The sequence below is a fragment of the Pongo pygmaeus genome, chromosome 1 (assembly GCF_028885625.2).
Source record: "Pongo pygmaeus isolate AG05252 chromosome 1, NHGRI_mPonPyg2-v2.0_pri, whole genome shotgun sequence".
Taxonomy (NCBI): Eukaryota; Metazoa; Chordata; class Mammalia; order Primates; family Hominidae; genus Pongo; species Pongo pygmaeus.
In genome coordinates, this window is record NC_072373.2 from 225,263,825 (window position 1) to 225,280,896 (window position 17,072).

At 48.9% G+C, this 17,072-nt stretch overlaps 1 protein-coding gene across 20 annotated transcripts in view; it reads left to right on the top strand.

The window, feature by feature from the left end:
• Window positions 1-17,072, top strand: part of NPHP4 (nephrocystin 4) — a 126,707-nt gene that overhangs the window by 32,478 nt on the left and 77,157 nt on the right. For 18 of the 20 annotated variants that reach the window (XR_010125337.1, XM_063659931.1, XM_063659966.1 and 15 more), the window contains 3 exons: window positions 9,023-9,159; window positions 13,661-13,842; window positions 14,680-14,806. Coding sequence is in view for 19 of the 20 variants with exons in the window: in XM_063659931.1 (XP_063516001.1) it covers window positions 9,023-9,159; window positions 13,661-13,842; window positions 14,680-14,806 (446 nt within the window). In the remaining variant the exon portion in view is untranslated. The remainder of the gene's footprint in view (window positions 1-9,022; window positions 9,160-13,660; window positions 13,843-14,679; window positions 14,807-17,072) is intronic. The other 2 variants (XM_063659990.1, XM_063659982.1) reach the window with 1 other exon arrangement.

Consider the following 17,072-nt stretch of genomic DNA (forward strand, 5'->3'; position numbering starts at 1 on the left):
TCAAATTTCTGAGTGGAGTGTTTTCGAGGTTCATCCATGTTATAGTGTGTGTCCCAGTTTCCTTCCTTTTCATCTTAAGGCTGGATGATATTCTGGTCTATGGATGGACCATGTTCTGCTGATTGTTTCGTCAGTTAACACTTGAGCCTTCCACCTTCTGGCTGCTGTGAACATGGGTGTGCAGTGACTTGAGGATTTTTGGAAACTGAAATTCGTGTTAAAGGACAAGGGCTCTGTCTTGGTGTGGTTTTCAAAAGTTGATTCTCTGGTGGTGGAATTGAGTCGACCCCAGCAGCCATGGAAGTGTTGGGGGTGTGCTCTGCTGTAGGAATCTGCTGGGTGGTCCTCATGGCCTGGGCCGCATGCTTCTTCCAGGCACTTCTGGAGACTTTTGTGTGGCTTTCTTGAGGACTCCAGGAGAAGGGACACACCAACCTCCTTCTACCTGTCATGTGCTGGAGATTTCCTGGCAGCACCAGAACCTTGGGTGTCTTGGGTGACTGACTCCCTGCTGGGTTCCAGGAAGAGCAGGATTTGACCTTGTGTGTGAGGGGCGGGGACTGAGGGCAGTGCTGTGCTGAGAGTTTGGCTCATTCTGGACCCTGAAGAAGAGGATGCAGCTCGACTCCGGCGCGGGTCCTTGGTTGTCGGCAATAACAGCCCTGTGCGTCGCATAGGCATTCTGGTTGGTGCTGGGGTGTAGATGTTATTATCTGAGTTAATTAATTTCTTGGCTAGGTCTATGGTGGACATCATCATTGTGAAGTCACTGTTTTTCCAGCATTCCAGGGAGGAGAGGGTGAGAAATGAGAAGGGAGGAATGAACTCTGAACTAGAGCAAACGTGGGGTCGCAGTCTGGGTCTGTCCTGCTCACTGAGCTATAAGTGCTCTCCAAGCCCGCTTCAGGGTGTCTTATTACCCCTGTATTCTGCCTGCAATCCTCTGAAAGGAAGACGGAGACAGAGGGAAGGCCTCATTGTCACTGCTGTTGAGTTGAGCAAAGAGAACATGAAAACCTGTGTCGGGCTCTGAGACCTGGCCTGTGGCTTGTCCTTCTTGCCCCTGCTCTGCTGGCCAGGGAGGGCCCTGTAGGCGCCGCTGTGAGATGTCGCCTGCTTGATACTGATCATCAGGACTAGCTGTGAGTTGCCGCCTGGTTGATACTGATCTTGGAACTAGCTGTGTGCTGCTGCCTGGTTGATACTGATCTTCAGGACTAGCTTTCAGATGTCACCCGGTTGATACTGATCTTGGGACTAGCTGTGAGATGTTGCCTATTAGATACTAATCTTCAGGACTAGCTGTGAGATGTCGCCTGGTGGATACTGATCTTGGGACTAGCTGTGAGATGTCACCTGGTGGATACTGATCTAGGGACTAGCTGTGAGATGTCGCCTGGTAGATACTGATCTTCAGGACTAGCTGTGAGATACTGCCTGGTTGATCCTGATCTTCAGGACTAGCTGTGAGATGTCACCCAGTTGATACTGATCTTGGGACTAGCTGTGAGATATTGCCTATTAGATACTGATCTTCAGGACTAGCTGTGAGATGTCGCCTGGTGGATACTGATCTTGGGACTAGCTGTGAGATGTCACCTGGTGGATACTGATGTTGGGACTAGCTGTGAGATGTTGCCTGGTGGATACTGATCTTGGGACTAGCTGTGAGATGTCGCCTGGTGGATACTGATCTTGGGACTAGCTGTGAGATGTCGCCTGGTGGATACTGATGTTGGGACTAGCTGTGAGATGTCGCCTGGTGGATACTGATCTTGGGACTAGCTGTGAGATGTCGCCTGGTGGATACTGATGTTGGGACTAGCTGTGAGATGTCGCCTGGTGGATACTGATGTTGGGACTAGCTGTGAGATGTCGCCTGGTGGATACTGATGTTGGGACTAGCTGTGAGATGTCGCCTGGTGGATACTGATGTTGGGACTAGCTGTGAGATGTCGCCTGGTGGATACTGATCTTGGGACTAGCTGTGAGATGTCGCCTGGTGGATACTGATGTTGGGACTAGCTGTGAGATGTCGCCTGGTGGATACTGATGTTGGGACTAGCTGTGAGATGTCGCCTGGTGGATACTGATGTTGGGACTAGCTGTGAGATGTCGCCTGGTGGATACTGATGTTGGGACTAGCTGTGAGATGTCGCCTGGTGGATACTGATGTTGGGACTAGCTGTGAGATGTCGCCTGGTGGATACTGATCTTGGGACTAGCTGTGAGATGTCGCCTGGTGGATACTGATCTTGGGACTAGCTGTGAGATGTCGCCTGGTGGATACTGATCTTGGGACTAGCTGTGAGATGTCGCCTCGTGGATACTGATCTTGGGACTAGCTGTGAGATGTCGCCTGGTGGATACTGATCTTGGGACTAGCTGTGTGCTGCTTTCAAGTCAGCTGTGTCAGTCTTACTACCTGGGAGTCTTGGAGCCAGAGGGGTAGTCGTCACTTTGTGACTTGCCCGTGGGTGTCAGTAGAACTGCAGACCAACAGAATTACTTGCAGGTCACTGGACTGGCTCAGCCTCATGACTAGGACTGCAAATGAGAAGCCGTGGTGCCCTAAGAGGACAGGCCTGGTTTTGTTCCTCGTATCTTGTGTCCAGCTGGGGCCAAGGGGACCACAAGATGGGAGACAGAGTTTTGGATTAAAGAGCTTGAGCCTGGGGTGCATGATTCCTGCTCCTCATTCTTAAAGGCCATGCTTCGGAAGAGGTCTGGACCATTGGCCTCAAGTCGGCCTTCCAGGTGTGGAGCAGCCGGCCCGTCACCAAGGTGCCGAACGAATGCTGGCAGTGCCTAGAACATTGTAAAATTAATGACATTTTATGCTGCTGGTGTTGAAAATCGAGTGAGCAGGGGATCTGAGGGCAGGGTGAGCACACGCCATGTGTCTGGAGAGAGGGAGGGAGAGAGGGAGGGAGGGAGGTGGGAGGGAGGGAGGGAGACTGACTGACTCCACCAGGTAAGGGCTGCATGCGCTCTTTGGAGAGAAAGGATAGGTATCTCAGCAACACCTGCCGCCCCCCCGCCCCCCGCCCCCACTCCCAGAGTTGTTTTAGGAGAGAAACACAATTTGCCCAGCCTTTCTGTTGTGTTTGGGGTGCCACTGCCGTGTGGGCCCTGAGGCTACTTTCTTTTTATTTTACTTCTTAAACTTTTTAAATTATATATGTAATGACAGCCAGATTCTTCTCTAATTCTTTTATTTTTATTATTTTTTTTATTTTTTGAGACAGGGTCTGGCTCTTCTTCAGGCTGGAGTGTAGTGGCACAATCTTGGCTCACTGTGAACTCCGCCTCCCATGCTCAAGTCATTCTCCCACCTCAGCCTCCTGAGTAGTAAGGACTATAGGCATGTGCCACCATGCCTGGCTAATTTTTTTTTTTTTTTTTTTGAGACAGTCTTGCTCTGGTGCCCAGGCAAGAGTGAGGTGGCACAATTTCGGCTCACTACAATCTCCACCTTCCGGGTTCAAGTGATCCTCCTCCCTCAGCCTCCTGAGTGGCTGGGATTACAAGTGTTCACGACCATGCCCAGCTAATTTTTGTATTTTCAGTAGAGACGGGGTTTCACCACGTTGGCCAGGCAGGTCTCAAACTCCTGACCTCAGGTGATTCACCCACCTTGGCCTCCCAAAGTGCTGGGATTACAGGCGTGAGCCATGGCACCTGGCCTCCAGCTAATTTTTGTATGTTTTGTAGAGACAGGGTTTGTCTGTGTTGCCCAGGCTGGTCTGAAACTCCTGAGCTCAAGCATCAAGGAATCCACCTGCCTTGGCCTCCCAAAGTGCTGGGATTACAGACATGCGCCACTGTGCCTGGCCTTGAGGCTGCTTTCTGACGGCTGTTCCTGGCCAGTGCCAATGCAGCTTGTCAGTTGTGTGCCCCTTTTATACAATGCTAAAGACCATTTTAAAACCACAAAGTTCATGTGTATTCAATACATTTAGTAAAAACTGAAAGTCTTCCCTTCCAGTCTAACTCCGTGGAGAAAACCACTGATCATAGTTTGGTGTATACTTTTTACATATTCACTAATTCATTCATTTATTCATTGATTTATTCAACAAATATTTATTGAGTAGACACTGTGAAGCAGGCCCTGGGCTGGGTGCTGAGGATGTCGCATTGCACTCTTAGGAGATAGCATTGCACTCTTAGGAGGTAGGTCATAGGTCTCTCTTGAATGGATTTTGGTAAGGGCAGACCTCAAATCTAACCACAGTCACCAAAGGCAATAGAACATGTTTTAGAATAAACCTGGACTAGCTCAAAGTCATTTTCATTCCTGCTTAAATCATTCCTAAGTTTAGTTTTCATTCTACTGCCACTATTACAGTGTTCTTGTTTTTTGAGGTGCATTCTGGTGAATTAAATATCCTTAGCAGAAGAGCTATGTTCCCAGGAGGCTGTGGTCTGTGGGAGCCTGTTAGGGCCTAGGGGAATCTCAGGGACTCTCCAATGGATGTCAGTGGGAAGGGGGTTCTTGCTTGTGAAGGGTTTGCTGGCAATCCCTATTTTCTCTGTAGTGTGCTTATGGGGGTCCCAGAATAAAATGGATTGTTGTAGAGTGGGGTGTGTTTTTCCATAGGAGCAATGCTGTTATTGGGAATTCCATTCGTAGCCGGAGACTTGGCAACAGATAAATTAAAGGTAGGCCAAGCTACAGAGCATGAAGGACAGAACGCCTCTGCTGCAGTGGGGGTCACTTCTGCCATGGTGGGGTTCGTGTCTGTCGTGGTTGCTGCTGTTGGTTGGTTAGTTGAATGAGTGAGTGAAAAAATGGATGATGTCAGGTAGTAAAAGGATGCTTGTTGGGTTATGCTGGAGGCTGACAGGCCTGTGGCGGGTGTCTGCTCCATGTCTAGCCACAATGTGAGCTGGGGGCAGGTTTCCCAGCCTCTCCGAGTCTTTGCTTTTGTTTTCCCTTTATAAAATGGGGACAATAATAGGGCCTGCTCATAAAGATGTATTTGGGGAGAAAATGAGATGGATTGGTAAAGCACTAGCGTCTTCATCATGAAAGTTGTGTCTTAAATTCAGCCCAGATCCAAGCCTCCTACAGTAGAGCGTCCTGGGAGGTCTGATCTGTTTGCCCTTTGCTAGCCCTTCAGATGTGCGAAGGCAACACTCAGCACCGGGCCCAGCTGTGTTTTTTCCAGGCCTGGCCTCTCGAAGGTCACAGAGTAACTTGGTGGCTGAGCCAGGCTTGGGCTCAGGTGCTTTACTCCAGAGCCCATGATGCTTGCAAGACGTGGCCTGCCAAGCCGGCTGAATGAGGATACCCGGGTATGTCTGGCTTCCCTGGGCCCTCCAGGATCTGGAAGTTTCTACTCACTGCAGATGTAGCTCCTCAGTCTGGCTGTCCTGGTGGGAACCCATCTTTCCTCCCCTGATGACTTTCTGTGCATGGGACTTGCATCTTCAGCTGTCTATGCAGACCAGGGTCACAACTATTGGAATGGCTTTTGCTCCTGGGGGTGCGTGTGCACCCTGGTCATGGGGTGGCCACACAGAACCTCCTTCCTTCCCAGCCTGGGCCACTTCCAGGAGCACTGACTTCTGCCCCCTCCCAGATGCCTGGTGACCCTGATCCCTCCACTGAGTTGCCGCCTCTTGAGATGGGACACCCATGGCACACACGTGATCTTTCCTAAAGGAAGTTGGTCTGGGAAATGGCCTTTGTCCTCCGTTATTTTAGTTTATGTCATCCTTCCCTGCCGCCGCCCCCCCCCCCCCCAGCTTTTTGAAACATTCTGTTAAAATGTTTCTTGGCTTACTGTAATTGTATATATTTATGGGGAACAGTGTGATGTTTCAGTACACGTATGTGTTGTAGAGTAAATCAAATGAGAGTACTAGCGTGACCGTGATCTCCCACACTCATCATTTCTGTGTGGTCAGGACATTCAGAAGCCGCTCTTCTAGCTGCTCTTCTAGCTCTTTTGTATTTTACGGGAACTTACTGGTAACCATCATTACCCTGCTGTGCAGGAACAGCAGAATTTAGTTTGTAACTTGTACCGTGACCCCTTGACAACCTCTCCCTCCCCTCCTCAGTCTCTGGTAACCACTGTTCTGTGCTCTGCTTCTATGGTACCAACTCTTCTTTTTGAGGTCCCACATGTGAGTGAGATCATGTGGTATTTGTCTTTCTGTGCTTGGCTTATTCCACTTAACCTTGATGTCTGCTAGGTCCATTCATGTTGTGTTGTCGCAAGCGACAGGACTTCATTCTTTCATCGTGGTTGCGTAAGTACTCCATTGTGTAGATACTTTTCTTTATGCATTCATTCACCTACTTTTCTTTATGCATTCATCCATTGATGAACACTTAGGTTGATTCTGTGTCTCCACTGTTGTGAATAGTGCTGCAATAAACATGGGAGTGGCGATATCTCTTTGACATACTGATTTCATTTCCTTTGGATATTATATACTCAGTAGTAGGATTGCTGAATTATATGGGAATTCTATTTTCAACTTTTTGAGGAAGCTCTGTCTAGTTTTCCATAGTGGCAGTTCTAATTTGCAATCCCACCCGTATTGTATAGGTGTTCCCTTTTCTCCGCGTCCTCACCAGCACTTATTTTCTTTTATCTTTTTGATGGTGGCCATTCTCACTGAAGTGAGGTGGTATCTCATTGTGGTTTTAATTTTCATTTCCCTGATAACTAGTGAGGCTGAGCATCGTTTCATGTGCCTACAGCTATTCGAACGTCTTCTTTTGAGAAATGTCTATTAAGGCCTTTTGCCCATTTTAAAATCAAGCTACTAGTTTTTTTTTTTTTTTTTTTTTTTTGTTGAGTTGCTTAAATTCGTTATGTATTCTGGATATTAACCCCTTGTTAGATATATAGTTTACAAATATTTTCTCCCATTGTGCAGGTTGTCTCTTCACTCAGTTAATTGTTTCCTTTATTGTGTAAGACCTTTTTATTTTGATATAATCCATTTGTTTCTTTTTGCTTTTGTTGCCTGTGCTTTTACGGTTTTATTTAAAAAAAATCCTTACACAGCCCAATGTTACTTTAAAAAATCCTTACTCAGCCCAGTGTTAACGAAGCACTTCTTCCATTTTCTTCTAGTAGTTTCATAGTTTCAGGTTTTACATTTAAGTCTTCAATCTATTTGGACTTGACTTTTATATATGGAGAGAGGTAGGGCGTCTCATCTCATTCTTCTGCACGTGGGTGTCCAGTTTGTCCAGCACCATTTATTGAAGAAACTGTCTTTTCCCCAGTGTGTGTTCTTGGCACCTCTTTAAAAATCAGTTGGCTGTAGGTGGCATGAATTTATTTCTGGAATCTCTATTCTGTTCCATTGGGCAAACCTAATGTGAGTTTGTGATGGGGACAATATAGAAAACTATAAAGAAGAAAATAATCTACAATTACTGCCTGCAGATATACATGTATACATGTAAGTGCACATACTTTTAAATACCATTGCTATCAAATGGAATAATAATAGTTTTATATGTTACTATTCTTTTCACTTACAATATTATGATTATTTCTCAATTTATTAAATCTTTGACAGTATGATTTTTTTTTTGTTCTTATTCAGCAGGAATGAATAATAGTTTAGTGAACATTCCCCTATTGAACATTTGGTTGCTTCGATTTTTCTCTATTATAATAAAGTTTCAATGAATATAGTTGCACATAAATCTTTGCTTCTGTCTTTGATTATTTTCGCTGAATAGGTTCAAAAAGTGGAATTACTGGGGCAGAAAGTGATATTTTAAAGCTTTTGACATACTCAAAGGCAAAGGCAATACTGACTCATAATCTTCAGCAGGATAGTAGAGTGCTCTTTTGACGGCAGTTTCATCAGCATTGAGTGGTTACCTCAGTGTTTTCTTTTTTTTTTCAACTTTGAAATTAGCTTTTAAAAATCTACATATCTACATAAGTAAAAGATCATTAAAATATAGGAAGAGATGGAGCTAGGACCAGAAGAAGATGACAGTGGTGGAGAAAGAAGGGGCAGAGTCCACGGGTGTGTGTAGGTTGGGAAGCGGTTGGCTCATCCTTCCTCCTCCTGGATGAGCCTTTGCTCTAGAGCCAGTGGAGAAGGCTCCCCAGGCGGCCCAGGGGCCTTCCCTCTCTCAGCCAAGGTTTTTCATGGGCCTGCTCTGCACCGGACCCTGAGTTAGGTTGCTGGGGCCACTGTCCTCTGGATGGGACCCTTTTCTCGTGGTGCTGTTCGGGCTGTATTTTGCTGGTTGCCTTGACAGGCTCATGCCTGCTCAGTGTGTTTGCAGATGGTTCAAGGTAACACAGTAAAGTAAGGAGCGGCGTGGCTGGCTGTGTTCCTGCTGGAGAGAGAGGAAGGAAGCCATGCAGGGCAGCAGGCTGCAGGGCTGCACGTATCACTCTGCCTTCTCCAATCTGTGTTCTTTGAGTTGTCGAATTATAAAAACTGTTCCTGGGCCAGGTGTGGTGGCTCACGCCTGTAATCTCACCACTTTGAGAGGCCGAGGCAGGTGGAGCACAAGGTCAGGAGTTCGAGACCAGCCCGGCCAATATGGTGAAACCCTGTCTCTACTAAAAATACAAAAATTAGCTGGGCGTCGTGGTGGTCGCCTGTAATCGCAGCTACTCGGGAAGCTGAGGCAGAAGAATGGCTTGAACCTGGGAGGTGGAGGTTGCAGTGAGCCGAGATCACACCACTGCACTCCAGCCTGGGCGACAGAACGAGACTCCGTCTCAAAACAAACAAACAAACAAGCAAAAAAAAAAAAACAAACAAAACATGAAGAACAAAACAACACAAAAAACTGTTCCCGGAGGAGGTTTGGGGTAGATTTTGGACTGCCAATGAAATCTGCCTTTGCTTAATTGTTGTGGAGGCTTGGCTTGGGCCTTGTGCTCTGTCTGTGGGTCCCGAGCACCCTTCGTTGCTGCAGGCCCCGGCTGAGGCTGGGGTGGGTGGGGACCCTCGGTGGCTGCCAGTGGGTGTTTTATTCCCAAGGATGATCCTTTTTGCATCCTCACTGTTTCAGGCGACGCTCTCCGAAAGCCTCGCCTCCAGAAGCCCATCACGGGGCACTTGGACGACTTATTCTTCACCCTGTACCCCTCCCTCGAGAAGTTTGAGGAAGAGCTGCTGGAGCTCCACGTCCAGGACCACTTCCAGGAGGTGTGGAGTCAGAAGCGTGATGGGGGCAGGGTGGGGCCAGGCAGGGGTGGGGCCAGGCAGGGGTGGGGCCAGGCAGGGTGGGGCCAGGCAGGGGTGGGGCCACAGGCAGGGGTGTGGCCAGGCAGGGGTGGGGCCAGGCAGGGTGGGGCCAGGCAGGGGTGGGGCCAGGCAGGGCAGGGAGGAGGTGGGGTAGGGTAGGGGTGGGTAGGGCAGGGGAGACCCCACATCTGATGCTGCTGAGGAGGGCCCTGTGGCCCTAAGGTTGTAGTTCTGTCTTTTCCCCTCTTTCTGGAGCTGAATTGGACCTTTAGGGACCCCTTTCCTCCACAGCCAAGGCCCCCACAGAGCCTGCAGTTGTTTTGACTTGAACAGCGATGAAGGTGCTGTTGACCTGAGATGTTAACTAACGTTAATTCTGGTAGATCATGAAATAGTCCTCATTTAAAGTAAACTAAGTCACCAGATGAGCATAGGGAAGCCCATAGAACCCTTCCCATGTTTAGAGGACGTCAGCGGGGACATGGGGCTCATTTCCGGAGATGGCTGGAAGCCTCGGTCATCTCACCCACCTTGGGCCCCTGGGAAGGCGCCTCCAGACTCACCGTCCCCTCGGCCTGCCTGTGTCACAGGTCATTGTGTTCTGGTCACTGAGAGCCTGTTCACACTCCCTGCTGTTCCTGTCTGTTGCTTTTCAGTGTATGGGTTTGTCCAGGTGCCCTGGCAGGGTGTCTGGAGGGCTTGTCCGTCTGTTAGGCAGAGGCTTTCGAGCCTGTTTGCCTGTGGCCCCCGGGAGGGATGTCTGCGTCGTGCAGGTGCGTGGAGCTCAGCCTGCCTAGTATGCAGCATGCGCTGGGGTTTCCTCTCCGGCTCCGTCCCAGCGATGCCTGGCTTGCAAGCTGTAAAACACCAGGGCCGGGGAGGTTGTTTCTAGAGCTCCTGTCACCTCTGACAGCAAAAGTTCTCTTGGATTTTCTGTGTAGAAGCTTGGTTTGTATGCCAGACAAGACTTGGAAAAGCCTTTGCAGGTTTGGGGACTGCTTATGTTTTCTAGGCGATAATCTGTCCTTGGTCTGGAAAAATTGGGCCTGATGAACTGTCACAAATAGTGTTGGAATGAGGTCTGTCCGCCCTGGCTCTTCTGTCCCCAGCAGCAGGGGGAGCAGGCATGTGGGATGGAGATTGCCTGGTTCTGCTCGGGCCCTGGGCTCAGCCCCCTTGCCTGCGCCTTTGCTGATGGTCACCAGATGGAGTGGGGAGAAGAGGGGTCAGCCCTGGCTGTTCTCAGCTCTGGAAGGAGGGGCCCTCAGACCTGGGTTGTGGGCAAACCACTCCTTGTTCCCCCTCCTAGAATGAGAGAGAGTCTTCACTTTCAACTTCAGAAACAAAGAGAAAGAAACTTTAATTGCAGAGAGCCAAGAGACTGGTGTGGGTAACATCTTGCTATTGCGTCGAGTCCTCTCGACGCACCCTTTTCATGATGAGTCCTGCAGAAGCGCACAGAATGCAATTGCGTGACTGCGCGACACGAGGAAGGACGGCAGAGGGAGGCCTTGGGCCTGGCACCCACAGAGGCACCCTCAGAGCCCCGCGGGTCTCCTTCGGCTGTACCTTCCTCCCTGCCCATTCCCTCGGGCCTTTGTGCTAATCACGTCTTGGCTTTCTGTTCTGGTTTTACCGCCTATCGATGCATCTCTAAACAACATAGGCTTGCCTGCTTTTGACCTATCTTTAAATGAAGTCGTACTTTTTTCTTCTGTTTTGTTTTGCTGCTTTTGCTCAAGACCGTGCTCCCGTGGGAGGCTGTCTGCAGTGGCTGTGGCTCCATTTGCTCACTTTCTTTGCTGGATGGTCATCCGTGTGAGGGCACCAGGATTTATGAATCCATTCTACTGTTGATGGACTTTTGGGCTATTTTCAGGTTGGGGCTGAGCATTCTTCCGTGTGTATCCTGACTTTTAGTAGAATCTCGAGCAGGAAGTAAAAGGGACTTTTTTGGAAAATCTTCATGGGCATGCAATGAGCTGGCTGGTTCGCTGGGGGCTGCTGGTCTAGGATGACCTTGGTTGGGGTGGCGTGGCTCCTGTGGCAGCCAGTCTGGGCTTGCTGTCGTGGAGGCAGATGTTTAAGAGAGGAGTTGGAAATGTGCAGACATTTTCAAACCTCTTTTTGGATTAAATTTGTTACTCTCCCATTGGCCAAAGCAGGTCACTGGCCAAGTCCAGAGTCAGAGAGGTAGGGGACTCCAGATTACAGGACAAAGGGTATGGCTTTAAAGATCCCTTACCTGGAGCTGCAGATGAATCCTTTACCATGAGGGTTTGGTGGAATTCCCAGGATTTTGCCAACTCGGCCATAGCTCCTGGGGGTGGAGGCAGAGTTGGGCACGGTGCCTGCCCTCCTCCGTTTGAGCTTTAAGGCTTGGGTCCTGCCTTGGCGCCAGGTCCTGAAGGCTGGTGCGGTCTGTTATGCTGCCGTCCTTGATTGGTGGCATATTTTGCTCCTTAGGTATTGGGGGAAGGAAATTCTCTGAGGAAGTGTCCCTCATGTTCACTTGAAAGTCCCAGAGAACATTTTTTTCACTCAGTAGTCAAAGAGGTCTTTTAAAAACATAAATTCATTGCTTCTCGGCCTTTTGGGTAAGATGAAGTGTAATTGGACCTTTAGGGACCCTCTCTTAAACTCCTCTCTTAAACATCTGCCTCCATGAGAGCAAGCCCAGACCGGCTGCCACGGGAGAGGCCACAGAAATGCAGCCACCTTTCTTCTGTGTTTAAAACCTGCTGCTGGCTTCTCATTGCCCTTGGACTGACACCTAGGCTCCTGGTCCTCCAAGATGCACGTGATTTGGTCTTTGCCAGTTTCCCCTGCCTCACTATATGCTGCCTCCTGGGCATGGTTTGGTCTTTGCTGGTTTCCCTACTTCACTGTGTGCTGCTTCCTGGGCCTGTTTTGCAGTCCTGGATTCAGGCATGCCTCTGCCTGGGTGGCCTCAGACTCATGCTTGTCCCTGCATGGGTCCTGGAGCATGTAGCTGACTTTCCTGAATGTTCTTCCTGCACATCTCTGCGTGTTTCCCCCTCAGGCTTCAGGTCTGGACGGGGTCCCCTGACCGTCCTGCAGGGGTGCTGTTCCCTGCCCTTGCCACCGTGTCTCCAGCCGTCACCCCGCATTCCTCCCGGGTGCTCAGCCTTTCCTGGGAGCAGCTGGCCTTCTTATCTGTTATTGTCGGTCTCCTGCGGTGAGTGTTTGTGTCACCAGGACAGAGACTTTGTTTTGTTTACGATGACACGTGATGTGCATGAACGGGGTTTGGCACATAGTAGGGCTGTAATATTTAGTTGTGAGAATGAATGATTCAGGTGCTCATCCTAGTAGTCTATGAAGTTATTAGCAAGTTATTGTGTGTGTGTGTGTGTGTGTGTGAATGAGCTGGACTTGTTTGCTCCCCATCCATTCTTGAAAATGCAGTTCTACATAATATGGTCTTATGTAAACACAAAGCAGAGAATAGGATTGAAACAGCAACATCCGTTTCCTTGGTGTAGTTCCTGCTGTTTTCTCATTTTTCAGGGTGGATTGTGTGAGGGTAGAGTTGTTTTAGGAATATCATTGTTGAATTTTATACAGTCCCATAAAAATCACTTTATTGTGTATTTTTACTATCTCTGTATCTTTGTTCCAATCCAACTGGCAGATACTCAGTTATCTGCATAGTTTTATTTTCGTTATCCAAAGACTAATAGGCTGAATTTACGTCTGTTCAGCTTGATTAATGGACAGTAAAGAAAACTTGAAAATTTGAGGATCATTTTGCAAAGATCACATAATTTAATAAACACTAATAGCCGGGGGAATATCCTTGTTCATTTGTTGTAGCGCCTGTACATTTTTGTTAAGATGAAACACTTTAATATCGAGTGACCACTTTGAGGCAGATTCTGTTTTTATTGGTTATGACTTAGTGCCTAAACACGTTTCCCTTTGTACACCCATCTCAGGTGTCTGGGTAGACAGAATTGAAATGTGATGAGCTCTGCCTCTGAGCACCTCTCCATCATCATCCAGGGAATTGGGCCCCAGGAAAGTGGGCTCTGGGGAAGCAGCCTCTGGGAAAGGTGGGCTCCGGGGAAGTGGGCTGTGGGACCTTGGAGGAGTCTTGAAGGAGCCAAATATGAGTTTGCTGCATCTTGAGAATGGTCAGCTCAGCCTTGGAAAGCTAGTGTCGGGGTTTGGGGATCGAGGCATCTGAGGGTGTGCGTTGCTGAGAGGATCATGCTGTGTTGGAAATGCCAAAACTCCCCGGGCAGTGCCCCAAGGACAGTGGCTGGGATTGGGTGCTGTATCTGTCATTGCTTGCACTCATCTTGACTAAGCATCATCTGATCTGCAGTTATCTGCAACTTCTGCTCCAGTTTCTTCTCTCTGCTCGCCTCCCCCAGGGACTTCTGGCGAGCTCCCTCTTTCCGTCTGTCAGGGCTCATTCCTTCTGTGCCTCTTCCAGGGATGTGGCCCACTGGACGGTGGTGCCCTGGAGATCCTGGAGCGGCGCCTGCGTGTTGGCGTGCACAACGGTCTGGGCTTTGTGCAGAGGCCGCAGGTCGTTGTACTGGTGCCTGAGATGGACGTGGCCTTGACGCGCTCAGCCAGCTTCAGCAGGAAAGTGGTCTCCTCTTCCAAGACCAGGTATTGTCTCTTGGGTCCCCAGGGATGGGTGGGGATGTGCAAGGGATCATGATGAAATGAGGTCATTTGTGCATGTCAGGTGTTGACTCACCCACACGGGAGTTCTTCCTTGTGTTTCTTTCCTCTTGGAAGTTGTGCCCATTAGGAACAAACCTTGGAGTTGGAAGTTTGGAAAAAGCCCCCCCTTTTTTTTCCTTTTGTGCTCTGACAATCTGGGGGTTAGCATTATGGATGCTTCCAGCTGCAGCTGCTGAGGGTCTATGGAGGCCTTGCATGCTGCCTTCTAGGCATGCCCTGTGATTAGTTTCTCATAGGACGGAGTATCGGGGCAGCAAGACCTGCTGCTCTGTTTAATCCAGTACTTCCCAAATCAGGTATCACAGACATCACTGCAGGGTGTCATGCCTTTCCTTTCTCATGGTGCCAGGCAGAGGCCAGGTGTCCTCTGCCGTAGGCCAGCCTTGAGGAAGGAGCCTCCATCCTCTGTGGCATTTCCTGGTAACTTGGCCGTATCAGGCCTGCAGGCAAGCTTTGATAATTTGGAAAAGGCGTTGAAAGAGCAATGAGAGGCTGAGGCGGGAGGATTGCTTGAGCTCAGGAGTTTGAGACCAGTCATGGCAGCCTAGTGAGACCCCCATCTCTTAAAAAGCAATGGTTTGGGGAATTTCTGAATCATTTGGAAGAGCACGTAGTGTTACATGGTGGCCTTGCTGTGGCAGCATCACCCCTGTGTCCCCCAGAGTATCCCCTTGGCTGTTGCTGACAGTGGTTGACGTGGACGCGGGAAAGATGGGAGCCCGAGCTCTAATGTGCACCTGGTTTGTGTTCCTGACCCAGCTCCGGGAGCCAAGCTCTGGTTTTGAGAAGCCGCCTCCGCCTCCCAGAGATGGTCGGCCACCCTGCATTTGCGGTCGTCTTCCAGCTGGAGTACGTGTTCAGCAGCCCTACAGGAGTGGACGGCAATGTAAGAACAGCCCTTTTGTACTCGGGTTCCTCTGGTGATGAACTCTGTGTGTGAGGATAAATGTAGTGGGCATGAATGCTTTTTCCATTAAAAACAGGCATGATTATTATAAATAATAAGTAAAAATCACTTTACTGACATTTACCAGCTGATTGTAAGGAATGTTACAAAGGATACAGACGAGATGGAGAGGGCAAAGAATGTGGGAAGGACTTGGAGCTCCCATGCCCTCCTGGGCACCGCCCTCTGGGCACTTCCGTGGGTTCAGTTGTCCAGAGCTCTCTGAAGTCAGTCCTTTTGGGTTTTGATGAAAACTTCATTACGTAGACATGATTGATTAAACATTGGCCATTGATGATCAATGTAACCTTCAGTCACTCTCCTCCCCCTGCCTTGGTCTTTCTGTGAGCAGCCCTATCCTGAAGCTACCTAGGGGCTATCAGCCACGGTCATCTCATTAGCCCACAAAAGATAGCACTTCGGAGATTTCGGGGGTTTCAGGAGTTGTATACCAGGAAACTGGACGAAGACCAAATACATATTTCACAAATCACAGGTGCATTCTGCTGGCTGGGAGTAATGCATAGGTCAGTAAGTTTCATGTATCATAATAGCGTTAATTCTTGATTATTGAATCGGTAATTATTTTGAAAAATGAGGCCATGGTAAAGCTTGAATTTGCACAAGTGAGAGATGGTTTCTCATAGGGAACTTTATATATACCTATAGAACACTAAGAGTAAGAATTTATAGGTTCAGTTGAAAGAAATAAAATATGTGGACATCATTTATATTAATGTAGATTCTGTGAAAAACCCAAATCCTGCTGTTCTTAAGATTTACTTTTCTGTTTGAAAAAGTCAATAATGTAGTTCCGCCTTTTCCACGGGGTGTTTGTTCCAAGACCCCAGTGGGGGCCTGAAACCTCTGTAGTACTGACCCCTACACGGTACATACTAGGTTTTGTCCTGCATATACATACCTGTGACACAGTTTATAAATTAGGTGCGGAAAGAGATTTAACAACAATAACAATAAAATAGAGCAATTATAATATACAGTAATAAAAATGAATGTAGTCTCTCTTTCTCTACCTCTCAACTGCAATGGGTGGGTGGTGTCTACAGTGTGGATACGCGGGACGGGGGGATGATTCACGCCCTGGGGGGACAATGCCAGATCTAATCACACTGCTCAGAGTGGCACGCAATTTAGGCCTTAGGGATTGTTTTCTTCTGGAGTTTTCTATTTAATATTTTCAGACCAAGGTTGACTGAGGGTCACTGAAACTGCAGATCGGGGTACTTCTGTATCATTTTAACAAGTAAATCAGAAACCAAAAAACAGCTGACAAGACATCTTCCATGGCGACCCGGCCCGCCATCGCAACTGGGCAGCTCTCTCAAGAACAGCCTGTGAAGGAGCATGAGGTGCTGAGGATGGTCTTGGGGTGTGCCTCAGGCCGGAGAGCAGGGTGTTGGGGCATAGCTGCCATTTGATGTTTCTAATCTCTTCTGGCAGCGGCAAGCTGACTTTGCCAGTGTCCACACCTCCAGTCCCTATGATTCCGAGTCCTAATTAGGTGCAGAAATCCAGAGGTGCCAAGCATTCTGTGGACTGATGCAGTCACAGTCATTTAATGCAACTGTTCCAGTTCTGCTTTTCTTTACTTATGACCAGAAATTTCAGCTAAAATACAGCTGTTTGTGAATCCCCTTGGGTGGGAGGGGTCTTCTGGGGTGGGTGTGGCTCATGGAGAGGGATGGGGCTGCCCAGGCTGGCGAGTGAGGGGAGGAGAAATGGCCTCGGTGCCCTGGCAGCACCCGATGGCTGATGTGTGGTGCCCAGGGGCTGTGGGGGGAGGTGGGGAGGAGCAGGGGGGCTGGCGCCTCACTCCCAGTGTCTTCTAGAGAATATTAATTGTAATTTACTTGTGATTATGACATCTGTATGCTGAAACCAAGATGTCTTAGCGACACTTTATTCCTTTTTAAACCTCATCTGAAATTCCTGACAACAGGTGGTTTCGATGGTGGCCACTTCATGGGCGTCTGGGGTGCGGGTGCGGGTGAGGCTATGGAATCACTGATTTCTCTTCTCTTCTCTTCTCTTCTCTTTTCTCTTCTCTTCTCGAGACAGAGTCTCACTCTGTCGCCCCTCAGTGGCGTGATCTCGGCTCACTGCAACCTCCGCCTCCTGGGTTCAAGTGACTCTCCTGCCCCAGTCTCCTGAGTAGCTGGGACTACAGGCATGGGCCACCACGCCC